The sequence below is a fragment of the Scophthalmus maximus genome, chromosome 3, assembly GCF_022379125.1.
Source record: "Scophthalmus maximus strain ysfricsl-2021 chromosome 3, ASM2237912v1, whole genome shotgun sequence".
NCBI lineage: Eukaryota > Metazoa > Chordata > Actinopteri > Pleuronectiformes > Scophthalmidae > Scophthalmus > Scophthalmus maximus.
Genome location: NC_061517.1, coordinates 18,127,667 through 18,149,273, shown reverse-complemented (window position 1 = coordinate 18,149,273; position 21,607 = coordinate 18,127,667). Strand labels below are relative to the sequence as shown.

The 21,607-nt window shown below is 44.1% G+C and overlaps 1 protein-coding gene across 3 annotated transcripts in view; it reads left to right on the top strand.

Moving 5' to 3' along the window:
* nphp4 (nephronophthisis 4) overlaps nucleotides 1-21,607 on the top strand; it is a 142,162-nt gene that overhangs the window by 81,977 nt on the left and 38,578 nt on the right. For 2 of the 3 annotated variants that reach the window (XM_047330937.1, XM_047330935.1), the window contains exons 12-15: nucleotides 4,552-4,689; nucleotides 12,408-12,565; nucleotides 15,448-15,639; nucleotides 18,634-18,821. In XM_047330937.1, coding sequence (XP_047186893.1) covers nucleotides 4,552-4,689; nucleotides 12,408-12,565; nucleotides 15,448-15,639; nucleotides 18,634-18,821 — 676 coding nt within the window. The remainder of the gene's footprint in view (nucleotides 1-4,551; nucleotides 4,690-12,407; nucleotides 12,566-15,447; nucleotides 15,640-18,633; nucleotides 18,822-21,607) is intronic. The other variant, XM_047330936.1, reaches the window with a different exon arrangement.

Here is a 21,607-nt window from a genome sequence, read left to right as displayed (position 1 = left end):
TTGCTGACGCATTTTTTGTCCAAAGCGACTTAAAATCATCGAAGCAGGTAGCATTAAGGGGCCTTGCCTAAGGGCCCACACTGGGATTACCTGGAATCGAACCCCGACCTTGTGTACCATAGTCAGTGGTGTAACTTTAGCAGCTGCTTATATCCAATTCCTTATGATAACCAGTCTATCCAGTCAACTTGAAACATTATTACCCATCAGCAGTCATACATCTTATATCTGCCGATATTAAATTATTGTTTTCTAAAGACTATTTTCTCACGACACATAGTGGCTCCACAGACAGGACCAGTCTATTAGAACGGGGATACTGAAAAATGTGTATTCGTTGTTTGAACCAAAATCATTTTTGCATTGAGCTGTGATTTTGATCATAAGTCACAAAAGTTTACACAACTTTTTATAGCAGGTAGCAGTTGATTTCAGTGACGGCTTTCCGAGGCAAAGTCACATGGAATCACACAACGTTACATTTGTGAGATGGCAAGAAGTGAAAATGTCTGGTTTCATCTGGTCAATACGCTGTCTGCATGTACTGTAAGTACTGTATGTCGGTACTGTGTAGGCTCGGCCAGAGTGCATTTCAAAATACAGATCAACAGATATGTCATGCTTACCACATAACACATCTGTTCAGTGCTGTTTGTGACCACAAATGCATTTACAGAAGATGGACGTCATTTATCAAGCAATCTTGATATATTTATTGGAAACATTGAAATGAGATATTTTCATCAAATTACTAGGCAGTAGCTGCAACAAATAACTGAGGTGCAGATATATTACTCAAACTGATTTTATTTTTGTCTATTCGTCTGTCGCCAAGTGTGCTTCGGGCACGTTAACGAGTTTTTAATTCCTCGTTAAACTCAATATCAGGTGCAAGTAGCACCAACTTTCGACTTGCTAAAACATGCAGATACCTGGATTTGAGAGACATGGTGAGCTTGGCGCCAAGCCACGGTCTCACACGGACATTAAAAGCAACCTCAAACACAGGAACGAAAGAAGTGAGTTGTGTGAGCATATACTGTTCACTCACTCTCTCACACACACACACACACGGTCGCATGAAGGTCCCATGAAGCCAGAAAATATGAACAGATGATCTGCTTGGCTGTCAGGGCAAACAGGCTGAGTTTAGAACATTGGCAGCCAAAGCAATGCCACTACTAATTGCCTCGCTCTGTGAATTTTCGTACCGTGTGTGTGTGTGTGTGTCCCTCGTGTGTGTGTGCGTGTGTGTGTGTCCCTCGTGTGTGCGCCTGTGTCCCTCGTGTGTGTGTGTGTGTGTGTGTCTCTCTCGTGTGTGTGTGTGCGTGTGTCTCTCGTGTGTGTGTGTGTGACTCTCGTGTGTGTGTGTGTGTGTGTGTGTGATTGTGCGTGCGTGTGTGTGTGTGTGTGTGTGTGTGTGTGTGTGTGTTGTCCTCACATGCAGAGAGACTCTGGTGTCTTTCACACCCCTCCGGGTGCAGGATGTAGTGACTCAACGTGAGCTCATGTGTGTGTGTGTGTGTGTGTGTGTGTGTGTGTTTGTGTGTTCATGTGTGTTGGGGCTTAGCAATATTTCTGAGGACATTCTGAGCCACCCTAACTGCCAAAACACCTGATTCAAGGGTGACACGTACGACTAAAACAGTATTTGTGAGTGGACAAACTGTGGAATGAAGCAATCCATCTGACTGTGCCTGAGTGAGTCCAATCACTTTAGTTTAAAATCTGTCACTTCACTTCCATTACAGTTGATGGACCTTCGATAGTTAAGAGAATATATCCTGATATTCCGATTCTGTTGTCTGGTTTAAAACCACAGCAAACACCTGTTGAGCCGCTACTTTTTCAGAGATAAATAATTTTGCCTTGTTCTTTTAAGTCGCGAGCAACCTCGACTTTTTGATTTCCTGCAGCACTCTGCCTGAGTAATTTCCAACTTCGACAACAGGACCCAGTAAAGTTAGTTAACTTCATCTAACACCTCACTGTCGCCGCTCCTTCTTATTCCATTACGCCATGCAATATGTCAAACTGAGCCAGTGGGAGAAATTGCTGAAAATGGCTGTTGTCTTGTTTTGTCGACAACGTTTGAAGGAGGAAGCCCCCGGGGCAGCGTTTCGGTGGTGACGCCCGTGCTTCACCAGCTGAACCCTTTTCATATGGAGCGGCGGCAGAAGGATGCTCTGTTTGCGTTTGCAGTAACCCAATACAGCTTTAATATGGTGTGGAGCATACAGTAAATACAGAATTTTGTGCCCAGTAGCCGCAGTGTTCTCGAGCTCTGACAATATTGTTAGAGACAAAACTGTCGCCCCCAGAGGAAACCACGCAAAGAACACAGAGGACACAGACTCCACACACTGTTGTCAAACCTATTGGCGTCTGGAACCGGGGCCTCCTTCCTGTGAGGCCGCTGTAGTTTCATCAAGTCACAAGCAGCTAATAAGTGTAAAGCTCTAACTAGGCCACTTACAGAAATTGTCAGAGGGAGGAAGGAAGAGTTGATGGCACTCATCAGCATTGTTAGCTGTGTGTTCTTGCCACAACTTTCCCTGTGTGATGAACCGTTCTGCCTTTGTAGACGCAGATGCCGTCCTGGTTGTGAGATACATCTTGTTGAGGATGACGTTATATGTCCTGTGAGCAGTATATCAAAATCAGTGGCTCCTGTTGGAACTCGACAAACCCCAAATGCTCACACTTTTTTAAGAAGGGGCCGATCCTAATACAAAGGGTAAGGTTGACATAATCTCTATTTTATCGCTTTATATGGAAGAGGGAGTTTTGGGTGAGTGGATGTCACTGTCTGATTTATTTTCGGCTCGATTGGAATGGATGTGAACCAATGTAATGTGCTCCCATGCGTAGCAGAATCAGTGAGGGTATGTGTGTCCAGTAGATCGATGGGTGAGCGAACATCTCCTCTTTTACTGCTCAAGATGTTTCAATGCAAAATCGTTGTTGTCTCCCAGAGAGCCATTTGTTTTCGACTGAAGCAGATTCAATAATGGTAACAAACAGACTATTAGATGAGACCAACTGAAAGATACAATCTGATTATAGAGCAATATTGGTCACCACTAGTCCAATAATATTGTTTTTATTTAACAGTCTAGCTTTGTTTCTCTATAATGTAACCCCCCCAAAAAACACCAACCTCTGTTTAGGGCAGATTTAGAATAATCAAACTAATATTCTGTTGCTGATCGATCCAACATCTAACACTGTATTGGGCATTAAAAACCTGCAGAGGAAGACGAGTGTTTTATGTCTTGTAGTTAACGGTATTGGCCTGAATTATTACCTGCCCTGCAACAACAAACCTCTGGTTTTACTGGTGGAACTTTTCTCAAAGGGAAGTGATGTGGAAGAATTTTTATCCAGAACCATCTCTTAGTCACCGTAGTGCTTGAGCCAAAAGTATCACCGTTTCTACAATTCAAATTAGGTAAAATAGTCTGCGAAGCAGGGGAAGTCCAGGGGGCCATCTGGTTTTGCCATGTTCACTCTGATGAGATTTCCTCATGATCAAAAACACGTGTCTTCTCTGGGCTCAACTTTTGGGATAGGACGCAAGACTCAGACCTCATGAGGAAGCTCAGCTCTTTTATGGCAGTAGATGCGGTTTTGGCATTCGATCATGACGCCTCCTGGATGCAGCCCTGTGGACATCCATCTGGGAGGAAACCTTGCGGCACACTGCTCGTGTCAGAGGAATAATATATCTCGGCAAAGCTGAAGTGCCAGGGAAAGGGAATCTAAGCCCCTCCACTTACTTTGCTGCCTCTGCAACAATCGAAAAAAAACCATAAATGACAGAAAAACGTGGAAGGTGAGAAGGATTCGTGGAAAACTTCTCTTTTAAAGTGTCGTTTTTTAAAATACCGGTCATCAGGTGCAGACACATTAGAAAATTGCGGCTATTGCGCGGAAACGTTTCTGTACTATGTCAGCTACGACTAATGACACTAACTGTCAAGTCAGTGACACAGAGTAAAGGCACTTGCTCAAATGATTGATGCCGTAATTTTTTTTCCCGGAAGAGATTCTCAAACATCTGGTCGCTCTCTCTCTCTCTGCAGTTGCGTTAAACTCGGCAACTTCCCCTGTGAGCATTTTGGTACATCTCTCCCTTCGAACTGAACCAACCTGGTTTTTCTATAGTGTCCAAGTGGAGGATAGCCATGCTGCTCAGCTGTATATACATTATATATCACTGTTTTTAAAAGTTCACTATCAGTTGTGATTGATATACCTGTTGCCACCCTGGCATTCTCCCTAAGACAAGAGCAACAGCAACTCTCAAAATCGTTGCAACATTCTCTTTAGTTTGCAGTCAAACAGGGGGGGCGGGGGGTGTTGTGAAAGCTCGTGGGTGGAGAAGCGGGTGGAGGGTGAGAAGGGCTTATGAGTGCCACGGCAGTGTAATGGTCTGCTGCCGTCATTCGAGACGGCGCACTTGTCTCTCTGGTGTGCAGTATATTCCTGAGCCCCCGTTGTTTATAATCATAATAATAACGGCGAGTCATTTGTATTGTTTCTCCGCAGCTCTCGCTGTCTCAGCTGGCAGCGCCATGCCGCTACCCGACCATCAGCCACTCCAGCTCGGCGTTGCCGTGGCAACAGTCGTTTCCCTCTCCGCTCCATCCTTCCCTGTTGGCATCAGCCCACCAGCTGTCACATGTTGTAAGACTTCCACCCACGCATGCTCACAAACACACACACACACACACTCACACACTCACACAGTCATATGTGCCTTTTCTCACAACGTGCACATTAAAATACATCCATCTACCCATTATCTATCCTGTTTATCCTCTTAGGGATGCATGGGGGGGGGGGTCAGTCAGACACAGGGCCAAGTATTCACACCCATGGGCAGTTTAGCGTTTAGAGTCCAACTGACCTTACCTACATGTCTCTGGACTGTGGGAGGAAGCCGGGGTTACCACAGAAAAAAAAAACACGCAGACACGGGTAGAACATCCAACAGTCAACTTCAAATACAGCAACACGCACACACACCCACACAAACCCACACACACACACACACACACACACACACACACACACACACACAAAGACAAAGCTCAAAACCGATCTCTGGCCCCTGCACACTTTTTTTGTGTTTGGAGCTACTGAGGCTGCTGTTGGTGCTAGAATTGCTCTTTTTCATTTTATAATCAAACAAAACATAATTCTTTGACTCCACTTTTTTCAAATCTCTCCGCGAGAAAGGGGACTTCAATTTTTTTTTCACGGTACCCAGTATCCTGCGTAAGACCTGTGTTTTCCCCTCTTGGAAAATGTGTTTAATCTGCCTTGTCCAGGAGTATTATTAATGATTTTCATTTTTTCTCCCATATATTTCTGTATCAATGTTCCTTTTGAAATCAAATCCATGGGCTTTGAAGGGGTCACAGTTAGATGTTTTCAATTCCAGACTTTGGAGAAATTGTTTAAACAATATATAAAAAAATATATAGTGGAGTTTTCTTTGGACACCTACGACACCGGGCCACGACACAGGACTCCAAGGAGGTCGAAATAAATGTACACAATATTCCGCAAATGCCTCTTTAATCTAAAAGATCCCAATGAACTAGCATGGAAATTGGTAATGGGAATAAAATGTGAGAAATTATATCTGGCTGGCTCCACTTGCTAACAAGCCTAATGCATCTGAACAAAGTTCTCTCATTGCTGCCAGGGGATAGCAGGAATGAGAAAGTCAGCGATACTGCTCTGATTTTAATAACTCTGCTGAATAATTTCCTGAAATGATGTGAGGGTAACTGCCCCCACCACACACACATACACGCACACGCACACGCACACGCACACAGCTGTAGGTGTTTGCTGCTGGGAATCAGTAGACAGAGTCATTTTGCCTTTGTGAAAACAGCCTTGTCTTTTCTAATTTGGACGATGTTCCCCCACAAAGATGCATATATTTGGGAACCGGCGTGCTGCACAGTAGAACGAGTGGTTCAAAAAAAAAATCACACAGAATGGAGAGGAAACCATAATGCCGTAATCCCTGGATTAACCCTGAATCGCTTTCTGCTTATCAAAGTCAGTTTGCACCTTCCCAGATGATATGCACTGTCTCTTTGATGTAGAAAAACCATCAGCGCAGAAACATGTCGCTGGTGTTTTTGAGCAGTATATGCATTTGTGTGCTTGCCTCTAAATGGTCACATGCTAAAACAGTACAGGACATGTCTGCTGCCGTTTTCAATGCCAGCATCTCACGCAAAGTAATTTTTTCTGAAATTATCTTCGGCCTGTTTGTCTAAATCTAATGATCACTCATCACTTCAGGGTCTCTGCGGCCACTTGGCTGCACGGCGAGAAAATACAGTAGGAGACAGGATGGACGTAATACATTAATCGTTTCCATGGATATAACTAATGCAGAGGTCCTGGCCGTGTAATCCATCTCTGAGTGTATTTTTAGAAGGTCTCCACAATGGCAATGTGTGTGCAACATCAGTACAATGGCGCGAGAAGTTTTTATGAATGGGTCGCCGTTTTTTGGCATCAGAATTTAAAACTCGAAATGAGGAAGGCAGTTGGAGGTGTCGATCTAATACAAAATGTAAATTGATTAACAAACGAATCAAAATGTTGAATACAAAATGATGTACGGTCCAGCCAATTGTTTAAAAGCAAATGGACTTCACACGCTTGTTGTTAAATGACATGCACAATGAGTTGCTGGTGAGGAACATTCAATATAATCATAGGTTCGGTTTGTTTGCAAGAAAACTCCTGTAAATATGGTGCGTTTAAGGTGCCATGCAGTGTCTCTGAATTCTGTCTAGCTACCTCCCTGCCTGCGTATTGTGTTTACCTTGCTTTATGTATTTATTACGTGTCCAACTATGCAGCCATTCCTCCATTTTAGCAAAGACAAAGGCCCAATCCCATTTTCTCATTTTTAATTCAAGATTGAAAATCTACCCCTACCAAATGGGACACCCCTTCGAGCGCGTTTTTACCGGAGATTCAACTTCCCTGGAATGACAGCGATATCATTGTAAAGACGCTGTCGCAGTTACTATGGTGACATACCCTGAATATTCAAATAACAAACATGCTAATTACAGTATGTTGGGCATGGCAGGACAGTTGAATCACACTGAAAATACCCCGTAGTCTTATAACGACGGAACAGCCCATCACGTTAGTTGATAACGTGACATATGTGGTAATAATGTAACGCACAACGCTGCTTTGCGACGAGCGATATTTTTTTTTGTGGCTGTTAGGAAGAAAAGCGCAGTTATACATTGAAACGACGAACAAAGTTTGTCACACAAATTTGTGAGTTTCTTTGGACGCCTTGGACATTTTTTCCAGTCGACTTGCTGGTGATTAGTAAGGCATATATCAGTGTGGGTGTGAGTGTGGGTCTGGAAAACGTCCTTTTGGTGGGCCATGTAGCCCTCCGCCTTTGCGCTCCCCCTCCATGCCAGAGGGAATTGAGACACCCCTACCCACCCCTACCAATACCAAAGGGGTAGGGCTACGGGGTAAGGGGCAAGGGGTGCAATGGGATTGGGCCAAAGATGTCTTTCTCCCTTCCATCAACTCCCTCTGGCTAATTTCTGGGAGTCTTCCCGGTCCAATAATCGTATACACTGTAACCCCAGTTGGACATTCATGGAATCCAAACTACCTCACCATTCACTGCAAAGGAGCAGTGGTTCTACTCCAAAGCGCAGATGTCTGTCCGTGTTTTTAAGAGTGAACACGGCCACGCTGCGATGACAAGTGATTATGGTTGCTTGTAACCGCAAAATAAAATTGTTTGAGTAATTTGCCAAAACTTATGGCCATAGGTAAGGATTGCAACGCGTATCTTCTAGTAAATGGAGAGCTTCTCTTTGGTCTGGTCACCTACAGTCTGCACTTCAGGGATGTTTGGACTTGGACTTTAGGACTATTTGAATTTAGTTTCACTTGCAGCAACTGTAATTAAGTCCAAGTAGTTTGTCCAGTAGTTAAATGGATGTTGTGGGAAAATCTGTGAATACCGTTAATACCACTTTCTCATTCGTTCACGCCGTCAGCTTATTTTTTAAATTGATATGTATTGTGGCCTTCTCTCTAAGTTTTATTCATTCCCATTTGTTATCCCTGGGGATTGTGGGTGCGGTTTCAGAGTTCCCCTTGGCTGGTCCACCTGCCTTTATGCTTTCAGCACAGCTCAGGCAGGACTTTGTTCGTATTCTAACTAGACAGCAGTAGCTTTAATGGGTTTCTCCCATAATCCATATAGTTCAGGCTGCGAATCATATTGCAAAATTAATCCAGGAACTGTGGATCAGGCTTACTGGAGATACAGTAGCAATTGTCAGAAATGCAACATGGTTAAAAGAAAAAGACACAATTCAATTTGGTCTTGAAGGACTGACTGAATTTTTATGGAATAACTGTCAGAACAACTTTTCTATTGCATATACATCTATTACTACACTGTTAGTCCAAAGTTAAGAACATCCTTCGTAATACTTAATATGCTTTCTTAAACCTGAAATATGAGCTTTAGATAAATGAAAAGGTTTTATTTAAACTCAATACATATATTTTGTGCATTGCTTCATAGATGTCTAAATTGTTCATGTTTTGTTTCCACGCATAATATCATTTCTAGTCTGTCATTTGGGTTTCAAGTGGAGATTATTTTTTTCCACTGATTTAGAGAAATTGTAATCTGAATGAGCAAATGTCCTTATTTCGCTCTGAAAACAATTTTTAATCATTAGATTCGTTAATCTTTCACAGTCAATCCTTGAATTACTAGTAAATTAAACCAAACTCTTTCAAGAGATTTTAAGATTAACTGTTTATACAGTTAATACTACAGTTAATACTGGGTTACTACTGAATACAGAATTATATAAAAACTTCCAAACTGATTTCAACTAAACTTGGTGGAGGGATGGGGCCTGGGTCTGGGGGAGAACCCATTTAGGTGCGGCTGCAGATTATGTATTTTTACGAAAAAATAAATCATTTAGTTATCAGACCACTTCTTTTTTCCTTTTTGTATTTTTACTATAAGAACTGGACAATCATTCTGACTTGGCGGAGGTATGCGCTCTACTGCCTACACAGCTTTAAGTGCCATTCAGGTCTTTATCTTTTCATCCCACTTATTGGGCAAGAGGAGAAAATTATGAATTGTTAACCATAACAAGAATTTAATTGTCTTTTAGTGAGGATGGATTAGCTTGAAGCTCTCTCTCTCTCTCTCTCTGAATGCTCAGTTTGCAATGTTAATATAGCTGAAATCACAGCACAGCTGTTTAGTGTGCAGATGTTGTTAGATGACGTTGCGGTTGTAGAAACAGGATTTGTGCAGTGCAGCAGAGCAGCTGCCGGGGAAAAACGGCTTCAGAGTGACTGCTGGTTGACATGTCGTCTTAAATATGCTGTGTTTTGGTCACTATTTCATACTTTTTCTGTCTGACAATAGAAAGAAAAAGAAGGAGATGAGAGCAGCTTTGTTGGGAATTCAGCCGTAGCTGCAGAGAGCAGACGAGGAGCAAACAGGTAAAGGGCTGACACCCACTGACACGAGGCAGAATGCAAATACGCCACGGCGATGTCATGTACGTGTACAGGCTCATTTGCATATAACATCACATAGTGACTTTTTTCAAACAGACTTGGACATTTTCCTGTTCTGCAGAAGATACAATTGAATGCACTTCTTCGTATTGTTTAATTGAAAAAAACACACACTGTCAACATTAAAGACGTGGACAAGTTGACGATGACGTTCCCTTTTGCATGCACCGTGCCATTAAATCAGTTTAGAGAATTTATTGTTGGAACCTTAATTTGTCCTTGTCCGTGACCTGAACACTCCGACCTATAAAAGGCAGTTATTCATATGTCGTTACGCAGCGCAGGCTCGATGGCAGCAGGTTCAGTTACTGTATGAAGCCATTACTGTGAGGCTTTTAAACTCGCCGAGGCTTCGACTCCATGCGTTGGCATCCACTTAGGCTATTAGATAAATCACAGGCGGTGTGATCAGAGGAGGAACATGCATGTGTACGTTGTGTCCATGTAGCGGTGGGACTCTGGTCGAGGTTATTACCAGCGCGCTTGATGTAATGCTCAATAATACACAGCCATGCGTGTCCTCTGATAGGCCGGCTGACCCGTTCACGTGTGTCAAAGGCCAGGAGGGAGAAAGAAAAAAAAGGAAAATGACACAATTAGCACTTCTCAGCTATTCATCTGTGCTAATGCCCCTCCAGCTATGTTTCTGTGGAAATGAAGAGGGGATAAATGTTTGCCACAGAAAGTTTAGAAATGTCAAACGGATCCATGGGCATTAAGTGTTTGGCTTTGTTTTTCTGAATAGCTGATATTGTGGAGTAGAAAGCAAAAAACAAGAGATTGTATTGTTAAGCATGAGAATATCAGCAGCTGAATTCCAGACTAACTGCAAGGCCGCCTCGATATAAAAACATAATCAATAAATTGCTGGGACTCATCACTTGGGATTGGAGCAGTTAATGCAGTCGTGTTTGCTTTTATCTGAATGCAAAGTAGAAAATTTAAATTTAAATTAAAAGTTAGCACAGTTCTTTCTCCTGTCATCATTATTATTATTATTGGAGGGACAGAAAATGAATCATCTTCAGATGCACAAGAAAACAAGTCACCGCTTCACTTCATGGGTCCCTGGACGTTCTGGTAAACTCAAACAAAAGCAAATATATATATTCAGCATATTCATGTGTTAATTGACACTCCTTTTCATTGATGATATCATTATTGATGCCAGTTAAACACTTTCTCCGATTTTTCTGTAATTAGTACATGGTTCCTTCTTGGAAACTTCTAAATCTGTAAAGTCAAGCGCCACCAAAAAAACCCAACTTAAAATGGCTATAGATTTTTGTTCTTGTTGTTGTTGTTAACAAAACCCATGAAAAAAACTAAATCAATTGTTCCTGCCCTATCTGTGTATCCAAAAAACGGATGTAGTGTATTCATATATGCTATAAAGTGCCATTTTTGTTTAATACTGTCTCCTCAATGTTCCCGCAACATTGATCTGGACGAACTGATGTTCCTTCTTTCCGATGGGGTAATTACCCGTGGACGAAATATGTGTTATTTACAGGTTGAAAATGCTCCCAAACAAATCATTTCCTGATATTCATGTGAAATTTCCCCAAAAAACACTGTGTCCTGCAATTTTTGGGAAATGACTGAGCCTTTTATAGAAGTTAAACAAACAGAGACCCGTGTGTTTCACACTCGTATGTTCCAGAGTTTGCCCTATCTGAGCAGATTCATCTCCTTACAATCCATCCCAGATATTCTGCTGGAGAAATTGCATCGGAACACCTCATCACTCTCTCTTGCTGATGTATTGTCTCCGTGTCAAGTTTATTAAAGGATTTATTTTCTGCTCATGGTCGTGTCGCACGGTTCGAGGTCTCTGCGGAAGACAAGCGACACAAACAGCAGCGAAAGAAAACCGGTGTGGTAAATCACGAGCGATAACACAGTGGAACACGCAGAGAGTTAGTTTTGCGTCCGGGAGTACAGATGTCAAATCTGTGGAATTCAAACCAAACACGCTGTAATTAAAGATTTTATGATTGGCAAGACAGCTTGCGGCGAGTGATTGATAAGACCAAGCCGCGCCGTCTGCCTCAGACGTCTCCTGGTGTTCCGCTCATCGTATTAAATAAGAATAGCAAAGCACAATTTCTGACATTCACGAGTCCTGTTTATTTTAGTTTTGTAGTGTTGACAGTGATTAGTTCCAAATAAATGTATAATGCAGGGGAGTTGCTTCATGCAGCTTGGAACACGGACTCATATCCCAAAAAATTGCTGTTATAATGTCCCAATACCAATATGAGGAGAGTATTGGTGGTTTAAGGCAAAAGTAAACCTAACACAGGCTAAGCTCTTCATGTCTCCTGTGGGATATGGCTCCTGTTGTTTCCAAGACCATTTTTTTTTTTTGTACGATAAGCACAGGGTTGGAGCAGCCAGAGTATTAAGCCGTTCCCAGAATCGGTTCTGACAAAGCCACCGCGAGCTTTCTCCCTTACTGCCACACTGCTTAGAGCCGAGCCTTCGTAATGCAGTTTTGCTTTCCGTGTAATTTCCATGCGTCCGGCTTTCGCCAAGTCCCTGTTTTGCATTCCTCGCTGCCCTGTGCAGTCCGCTTTCAACGTAATAGAGGCATTGGCTATATTTAATTCTGTATGATGCTGATGATTGTGGGCTCATTGGATGTGAGGCAGTCTCATGGTGGACACAAACAACAGAATGTGATAAAAAAAAAAATGACTGCTATCTCTAAGCAAAACTTTTGTTGTTGTCTTTCGTCTGCTATCATCCTGTTTCAGGCCTTCTCAGCAGTCAGCAACATTGCCCACCTGGAAATGGACCTCCAGCGGGACGGAGATGTGTCACCCTCAGCTCAGAATGAAGGAGCCCAACTTGAGGAGCTGCCCTTCACCCCTGTCCACGCCCCTGTCATCACTCTGGGGATGAATGTGCCCAGGTGAGTCCTTTCCTATTGTCTGCCTCATATATGGGCATGTATATACAATTGGACGTAGTCCCCGGCAGTATTGTAGTTTACGCAGGTATGCCCACTTATTTTTCAATCGGCATATAGTGTATATCCACTTATTTTTTCCTAAGATAGTGGAAGAACGACCCGGCTTACTCTGTCTCTGATTGGCTAGTGCTCGTTGCCTTTGACGTTTGGTCGGATAGATGAGGACAATCAGAGGCAGAGTAGGAGCAAGTCGTTTGCCTTCTTGGCGGGGAAGAAAAAAAACGGCCGACCTCTTGCGATTGAATAATGATCTAACGCAGGGAAATAAATAACTAGATAATAAATAAATTCCAAGTGGCATTTCATGTAGTAAACTACTGGCCCGTAGACTACTTGATAAAAGGATGCGTGGAAGAGTTGACTCAAAATGCATGATCATGTATTTGTCTCACCCTATATACTCTGTGGGCCTGTACTGATGCAATATGTGGACCTGAAACTAAGTGTGCAAGACAGTGTGCGAATATCACTGGCCCATTTTGGAGTTGTCTTGCAGGTCACCGATTCAAACAGCTCGTTCATCCTTCGCTTTCACTCAGGACACTAAAACATGCTGGACATTTTAAAAACTAGGTTGGAAATATTGTGACATCCTTTTTTTTTGCGCTCTCCTCTTTGCCTCTGAATGATTATTACTCATGTTGAGGTTAGTTAACTAAATCTAGTATCTGGGACCATTCGACTGAATGACACAAAAATAAACTGATCGCGTACGAGGAGGAAGGGGAACGCCGACCCATGTATGTCGGCGTTGGCATCAGCTGTGTAATTTGAGCTGCAATAAAGAGGCCAGCTGCTGTGAGGCCTTAAGCACCGGGGCGATATGATGATAGATGCTCGCGGTGGTTAACCTTGAAAATCCATCAGCTTGAATACTGACTTGAGTGGAATTGAATTATTGGTCCGCCATTAAGTGTAAAAAGGGGGCGTTCTAGTTTGCCCCTCCGACACGTGAAAGCACTGCAATTTTGGCCACCTGGCCTCCACAGATTTATACGTGTGGTGCTTGAGTTTTTCCAAAACATTTTTCAACTTTTCCTCTTGAGCTGCATTTTCTGTGATCAGTACCTCGGTGCAATTGTCGGTTCTGATTAACATCTCAGCCTGACCTGAGCTTTTCTGACAGGAGCCATTATTGAATGGAGCCACGTCAAACATCCTTTTGACTTGATGGTCTCACATCTGGTCCGCTATCTTGACGTGCGCGCTGCAGTACGGTGCTTCATCACCACTATAGTGCCGTAATGAAGCACTGCGCTGCTACATCTACAGAGGGATATCGATCGGCTCGCTAATTGGCAGCGCGTGTGCACCGGGGCAGCACAGCCGTGTTGTCAGTAAGTAGGAGAATTCAGCTCGCCAGCAATTTAAAGGAATCCTTTTGTCAGCCTTCACATCCCACTTTAGGTAATGGTCTCAGCATTGTTTGTCCATGTGAAAATTCATTATTAAATCCAGGCAGTAAGACCCCCCCCCCCACGAACAGGTTTTTGGATTTGACACAGGGAAGCAGAGTGCAATGAAATGGGCTCACAATTTCCATGCGGCTAATGATAATGACCGGAGAAGGGCCATCGTGATGGCTGCGGCAATGCGGCCAGGTCTGCTGAGGTGCGATCGGCGGGCGAGAAAGTTCACCCCCCGCAAATTATGGGCACGGTAACTCGGAAACAAGGCAATCGCGTCAGCACAGAGTCTGTCAATAAGCGGCTGGCGCCGGGACAGTTTCCCCGCCAGTCCCAGAGAGTTTGGATGCGGACGTGGCCCTGTTCAGTTCAGTGGGCTGAAACCTCTCTGCCTCTCCACTCGCAGCCAAAAAACTACTTTTTGACAGTTTTCTCCGGCGTGGAACGACCCACTTCCTTTGAGAAGAACAATGGAGACTCAAGAAGTTTAATTGAAGTTGTTGTGCATATCTGATTGAGCCCCCTTTTGAAATAAAAAAAAAAACCGATGGCTTGAATATTAATCTACTGGGGCTAAATTAAGCTGTAACTCTGAGCATTCGGGAAGAGTGGGGAAGCATGAAATTGAAACAGCCGCAGAGGAAAACTCAAGCGACTCCCTTCTTTACTGTTGTTGCCTTAATTATCTTGATCTAGGCTCCGCTCTTTCACGAATCTGGTGCTGTGGGTTCAATTGTTTACCAACTGGACAAAGGCTATGATAAGCCGAAATATCTGTTTTTCTGTGCATGCGCTGTGGCCAGCCATCTGTGCACTGTGTTTATCATACCGCAGTGCTTGGTGTCAGCGTTGAAAAATTTAAGTTATGAATGTTACCGCAGATGCGGAGAAAAACAGGTGGCCGCCATGATTAGAGGTAAATGCCAATTATACCCGGAAATCCCGAGGGAACAGTTTGGCGCCGGTTCTCTCTTCCCTGGCAAGTGCTGCTTGACATCCTCATCCTCGCGCCGCATTATCCTCGTCTCGCCGCATATTTCCGTGGAGTCCAGCCAGATATTGGAACTCAGGTTCAGTTTAGCAGGATGAAGAGAGTGGGAGTGAAGTTTCCCCCCGCCCTCTAAAAGATAAACATCTCCAGTCAGAATGGAGCCGATCCAAGATGAAGAAGCGCTGCGTCTCAAATGATAAAACAGCATGGTGTTCCGCTTAGATCCCAAACATTTATTTTCTGCCTCATTTACAACCACAAATCCCCCACGTGAGGCCGGTGCAGCGGGGACTAAACACATCACCCCCCGCTGCTCGCCTCGGGAACACGTCTCACCGAGGACTCTTCAGCTCGGCGGATGATTGACGTTCGCCCACGAAATCTGAAAAAGCGTTTCCTTTCTAACCTGAACCCTTCCCCTGCAGTTCCTCCTCAGTCAGCTCCCGGAGCTCGCTCGCCCACCTCTACTCGGCCGGCTTCCCCCAGATCGTCGACTGTGGCGGGCAGGTGGCGGACGTGCTGGACCCCACAGAGCCCGTGCACTTTGACCCCCAGCGCGAGGAGACGGACCTTCTACAGGGCAACCTGCCGGTGTTCCAGTTCCTGGCGTTCACCAGGTGAGACCTGCGTCACGTGAGGCCCTCCGCTGTGATTATTGACTGGCAGCAGCAGCAGCAGCTCATGTTGTGATTTGGTGCACAGTGCATGGTGCTGATCTGTATACATTTGGCCTGTGCGCTATGACTGATTACAGGTGATTATTTGTGTTTCTGTGAATATAATTTATTTGTATTTCCAGAAAAAGATACTGTATATTGCCCCTACGAGAGATGCTCACACACCAGACATCCTAGGAATATGTCTGAACTGTAGTAGCTCCAAATTGTCCCAAATACATCCGGAAGGTTGTGCGGCTCTGATCGGCAGCTGCTGGGAGCACTCGTTTGAGGTTATGGTTTAACAAGCTTTAATAATTAAGTTTACTGAATCCCATGCTTCATTTACTTTCTTTGCCACCAGCAGTGGGAATGTTTAAAGTTTGTATGACGTAAAGACACAAAAGTCTATAATCGTAACAACGCCTACTCCGCCCATGCAGTGCGTGGCTTTGAACTGCACCAATGCATTTAAACCAGACGTAAACTCATCCTCTACTCACACACATTTCCCGTCAGTGGCCCATCACAAAAAACCCCAGAGCCAGCAGCCCCTTTGTCAGGGGCTGACAGTGGAGGGAGGGTCCCGGTGCTCCTGATGGATGGGCACACAACACACCAGTCTTTGTGTGCTTCTATCTTGTCATCGGCACTGTCAGCAGTTTGATAAACCCAATTCACATACGTCTTGTTCACCGTAGACCCCGCCGCCCTGCTGCTGTTTGCTGTGCACCGACCTCAACTCTCCTGATTTGCTTCGCTGTCAGGGACATGTGATGACAGTGCACCTCTCGGTGCCACATGTGAATAGATGGATCTGCTTTCACTTAGAATTAGGATGAGTCAATCCAAATGGGGAGGGGCCTCCTCCTGTGGGGTGATAGATTCACTCTCAGGCTGCTCGAAAATCTCCTTGTCGATTACACTTTCCTGTAACAGGACAGTAATTAATATTCCTCATTATTCCTCGTTCAAGATACAGTTAAACATGTTGGAACAAAACTGTTGGTCACCTATACATATACACATTCGGCGAAAAAGTCGTTCTCTCCATATTTTGAACATCAGCTACAATATCTATCCAGTCAGTCTTTGTTGGAGGTTTGGTCTGAATCCATTTTCATGTTACAGCTTTCTTGCTGGCTGCTAAGAATATTTTGAATAGATAGTTGTCTCTATGAGCTGCGATATTGCCCAAATAAACTGTAGAGAAAGAGCAGTCGAGACCATCTCCAAAAACATTCAGTATTACTATTACCTCCTGCCAGTATGGTCTGCCAACTGTTTCCTGCATTTCCTCCAGCACAGACAGCTCCCTGTCTGACCTGTGTGTACGCATTTAAATTTGGGAGGTTATGAAAGTTTTCAATGAAATATTGCACCTGTATTTATCTTGTAAATCTGAAGAGCTGAAATCTGATTCAGCTTGAACCTGCAGTCGTAAATGCACACAACCTCCCCCCCCCCCCCCCCCCCCCCCCTGCTTCATCCAAACAGGCCGGCAATTACATCACTTCCTTTCTCCGGGCGAGTTTTGAAAGAGTTTTGATACGTAAAAAACAAGTCGCATTGTAAGATTACGACAACAAATATTGAAAAACCTCTGGGTCGAGGCGCAACAATGTCGTATTACCATTTGGAGGCAATGAAACAAAACAGATATTTTAATACCGCAACGTTTACAGGTTTTTTCCACCTTTTAACTTGTGGCGACGGTAGGAAACCTCATAATCATGACAAACAGATATGGCAGGCAGGGGTTCAGGCGGCAGTGGCACCTCAGCAAGCGGGGGAGCCCGTGGATAGGCGGCGTAATTTCTACCTCTCACCCGGGTGCCACAATTATCAATCTTGTCTGTTTACAGAATGAATATTAATGCCGGCTCCTCTGTGAAGACGGCGCGCGGCGGCGTCTTTAACAGCAGTGAATATCCGAGCGTGTGATTGACTGGGAGGTCGCACGCCGCACTTCGTGGACTGCACTTTGAAATCTCCAGCTCTGAAGGGCCACTGCCCGTGGTCGCGCGGAGCCCCCCGGCACTCGCTGCTCGCTGATTTGCTTATGTATTCGTCAGACGGAAACAGAACGGAGCTCAATCCCGAAAAGTCTCGCTACACCCAACGTGTTCAGAGCTGATGTTGAGTGCTCACAGGCTCACTGGGACTTTTTTGAGGGTTCATCCGCAGTTTCACTCGTGTGCGTGTGTGTGTGTGGGGGATATCACACTTAGTACAGATGGTGTTTGCGCAAAAAAGGAATGCACAACACCAGCAGGATCTCACTGTCCCAGACACTTTTTATTCTTCATAGGAGTCAGAGTAAACTAAAAAATGTGATACCAGAAAAAAAAAACATATTCACACACTTTTTTTACATAAACAAACACGTTTTTCTGTCTTCAACAGATCTAATAACAACTTTTCATGCTGGTTTAGTTTTGGCGAAAAAGCCAAGTGTTTGTCCCACTTAGTTTATGCCTTCTCAATAAGCAGCACAAATTACAGCCACTTCCACGGTGTGATTTACCCCTTTAACTTCTAATGCACATTTGGATTATAGGTTTATAGGTTTTCACTTTCAAGTCGCAATAAAGTTGAATTACCAGCTCTGATAGGACGTGAAAGAAATGCATTTCAAAAAAAAAAAAAAAAGTTCATTCTCCTGGAATTGTCTGAGAAATCATTAACTGAATTGTGAGTTACCCTCCCAGGTTTTAATGACATTGTCAAACATTCAATTTTTAATATGCCCCCTGCTTCACTCTTCCCATAGATTTTGTACAAAAAAAAAAATCTGTTATCCTTTAATTGATGATATCCAGGGTAGTAAAATCGTGAATCAGTCGCCTGTGCGTTCGTTTAAAGGCGGGACTGCTGTGTTATGTTTGGAATTATCGTTCCCCTTCAGTATATCCTTATTTCCTGAATAATCATTTTGCTTCCATCTTTTGGCAGAATACCTATAGCGGGTGCCGGGCCCGATTGGCCCCGCGACGTCTACTTCACCTTCCAGTTCTATCGCTTCCCGCCAGTCACATCGCAGCAGCTCAAACTGCTGACCAGTAACAGGGTTCAACACAAGACCAGCGATCCGCTTCCCTGTGTCCTCGCCCCCGCCGGCAAAGATGGCACCGTCAACCCAGGTAAGGACCCACTGCTGCGAAGCGGTTATACAGTACCTCTTTGGATTGGAGAGGCATGCCCTCCGTCCCTCTACGCCTCCATCGGCCACTGGCTTCCAGTCATATTAGCATGGCGTGAACGTGCAAGCTGCTTGAGATAGTGAGCCACACGTCGCGCTGCAGTACGTTATCTGTGCCTTGCTGTACAGCTGAGAACATTAACTGACAACCAAATGCTGTCCGGTAGAATTAACAACCCTCTCGGAAGGTGGGAAAATGCATTTACACACACCACAAAACTGAGTGTTAGAGCCGCGTGTCCGTTGTCCGATTCCCGATGTGAGTCGGGCTGTGATTTATATAGCGGTCCTCCCCAGGTTCACGTCCGCACAATCAGCGCCCGCGAAACTCCGTGACGTTCTGTGACGCCGAGGCACTTCTCTTTCAATCAGCTGAGCGGGCGCTGAGTGATGTCAAGTCTATTCATGTAGCGACTAATGAAATGGAAGAGATATTACAGCTTCTGACAGAGCGTGATATTGAACACACAAACAACCCCCCCTCCCCGATCCTACGCCTACCCATATTCTCCGTTCCCTCGGCGCACACTCCGGTCCACCTCCGTCCATGTTTCTCCGTCTGTCTCCGCGGCTCTCTCCGTCTATATCACCCAGGGTGCACTTCCACAAAGCCCTCCTACATTCAGACGGATCCTTCCATATACTCTGAGGCTAAGACCTGGACCGCTGTCTCACTGACAACTGCTGAACGTCTCATTTTGAAGGATTAAAAAAGCTTATTTAGTAAATAAACTGCTTCTCTTATTGTTTCCCCAGGTTATCGTTTCTGCTGCTTTCCAAACCTGACTCGTCTGTGTCCAGTAAAATTATTTGGTGAACCAGAAAGAAATTACAGTTTACTCACAAATAAGTTTGTAAATGTGTTTTTTTTTCTTGTAGTTTGTCGCATAATTGCTTCTCAAATTGATTAAACTGGGTTGATTCAGTGGCAAGTGTCCTGTGGCATCAAATCAGCTTTTATTTATTGTAAAACCATTACAAGAAGATATGAGGGAGGCTCATGAGCATTGAAGAAATGATCTTCATCAGCACCCGAAATTACACGTTCCATCAGTCAAATAAATCAGATTGCAAACAAAGGCTGAACAAACAATTGGAGACAGTCTTTGTCTGATTTTATTGAAGGGATGGTGATTTTGTTTAAATGTTACCATTGTTTAGACAGCAGTAATATAATCAGAGCAATATAAGACGAAAAGCAAACACAAGGGATATAATGAAAGAAAACTGAAAAGGATTTGATCTCATTTTTTTTCTATGCAATTACCTGTCAAAAAGACAAGATGACAGTCAAAACACAGGCAACGCTTTGTTTGAACAACTAGTCAGGTCACCTCATGACGATGTCCATGAAGCCACTCTGAAATGCCCCGACTGAAATGACTCACGTGTGTGTGTGTGTGTGTGTGTGTGTGTGTGTGTGTGTGTGCCTGGCTGAATCAATGCACTGCCCACAGCTATTCGATGAAATACGATTTTTAACCAATTGAAATATAAAAAGAAATACAAAATCAATATGTGGTGGTCAATGTTGATGTTGTGATGGGCCACGACAAATAAATCGTATACTGTACGAAAAACAGTACTCCGATCCACCTTCGAAATGAGTGATCGGATCTTAAAAGGGTCTTGGGTGCGTTCACATTTGAAACTTAGGGCTATAGAGTTTTAGCTCATTAAACATTTTAGTTGTTTGCAACTTGAAAGCTGACAGTTAAACTTCCCTTCACTATGTGTCTATGGTTTAAGATTAGTACCGTAGTAGGACCCCTGGTATTCGAACCGGCTTTTTAAATCAAATCCATAGCTTCGTTTACCTGACGTACAGCACCGCTGTGAAGGAATTAGGAATTGCAGCGGTGACAAACTCCCACTACATGTTACAGACAGTGACTAAGGGAGTTCATTTAATTTCCCTATTCCGATAACACTTTCATAGTTTATCTCACATTCCCCTTAATTGGACAAATTAATGTCAATGTAAAACATTGAAAACCGGGCTGGGGTTTAAGTGATCTATAGAGACAGGAATGATTGACGTATTGTCCAAGATCAGTGTGTGTGTGAGAGAGAGAGAGAGAGAGAGACGTGGACATAGAGGTTGAGAGAGGATAAGGAATCTGAGTTTGAGCTTCAAAGCTGCTGCAGTTGTTCAGCGTTGTGATTCTCCGCCCTGCTGGGTGGAAGTTTCCCGAGAAGCCCGTTGAATTCCTAAACCCGCTCCAGGCCCGTGGGCGGACGACCCTTTCATGTCTCCTCGCGCGCTCATTAGGATTCGTTTCAGCCGCGCGATCAAGTCAGTTTTGCAGCAACATTTGATCAGATTTGATGTCACAATGTGGCGGCGAAAGAGGAACATCCGAGATCTGAACCATCGTCATTTATTCATTCTTTCATTTCTGATGCCGCGTCTGTCTCACTGGCAGGGAAACCATCTCTCTGCACAGGAAGCGTTATATGAAAACTCTTTTCGTGCTCTGGCCTGGTGAAAGCTGCATTTTCAGAAATGTGCAAGTTGGGGTCCCAAACATGTCAATTTGCATGCTTTTCTTTCTGTATGTTTATCCACCAGAGACAGTATGTTCCTCTCATTGATCTCCTGATGCACAGGGCAGAGGACAGACACTCAACAGCAGAGAGAAAGGAATGAGACAGTTTGGCATCCTGCTGATGACCTCATGCAAGTTAGCTCACGCAGCGATTCAAGTGTCCCTTCCCAACGATTGT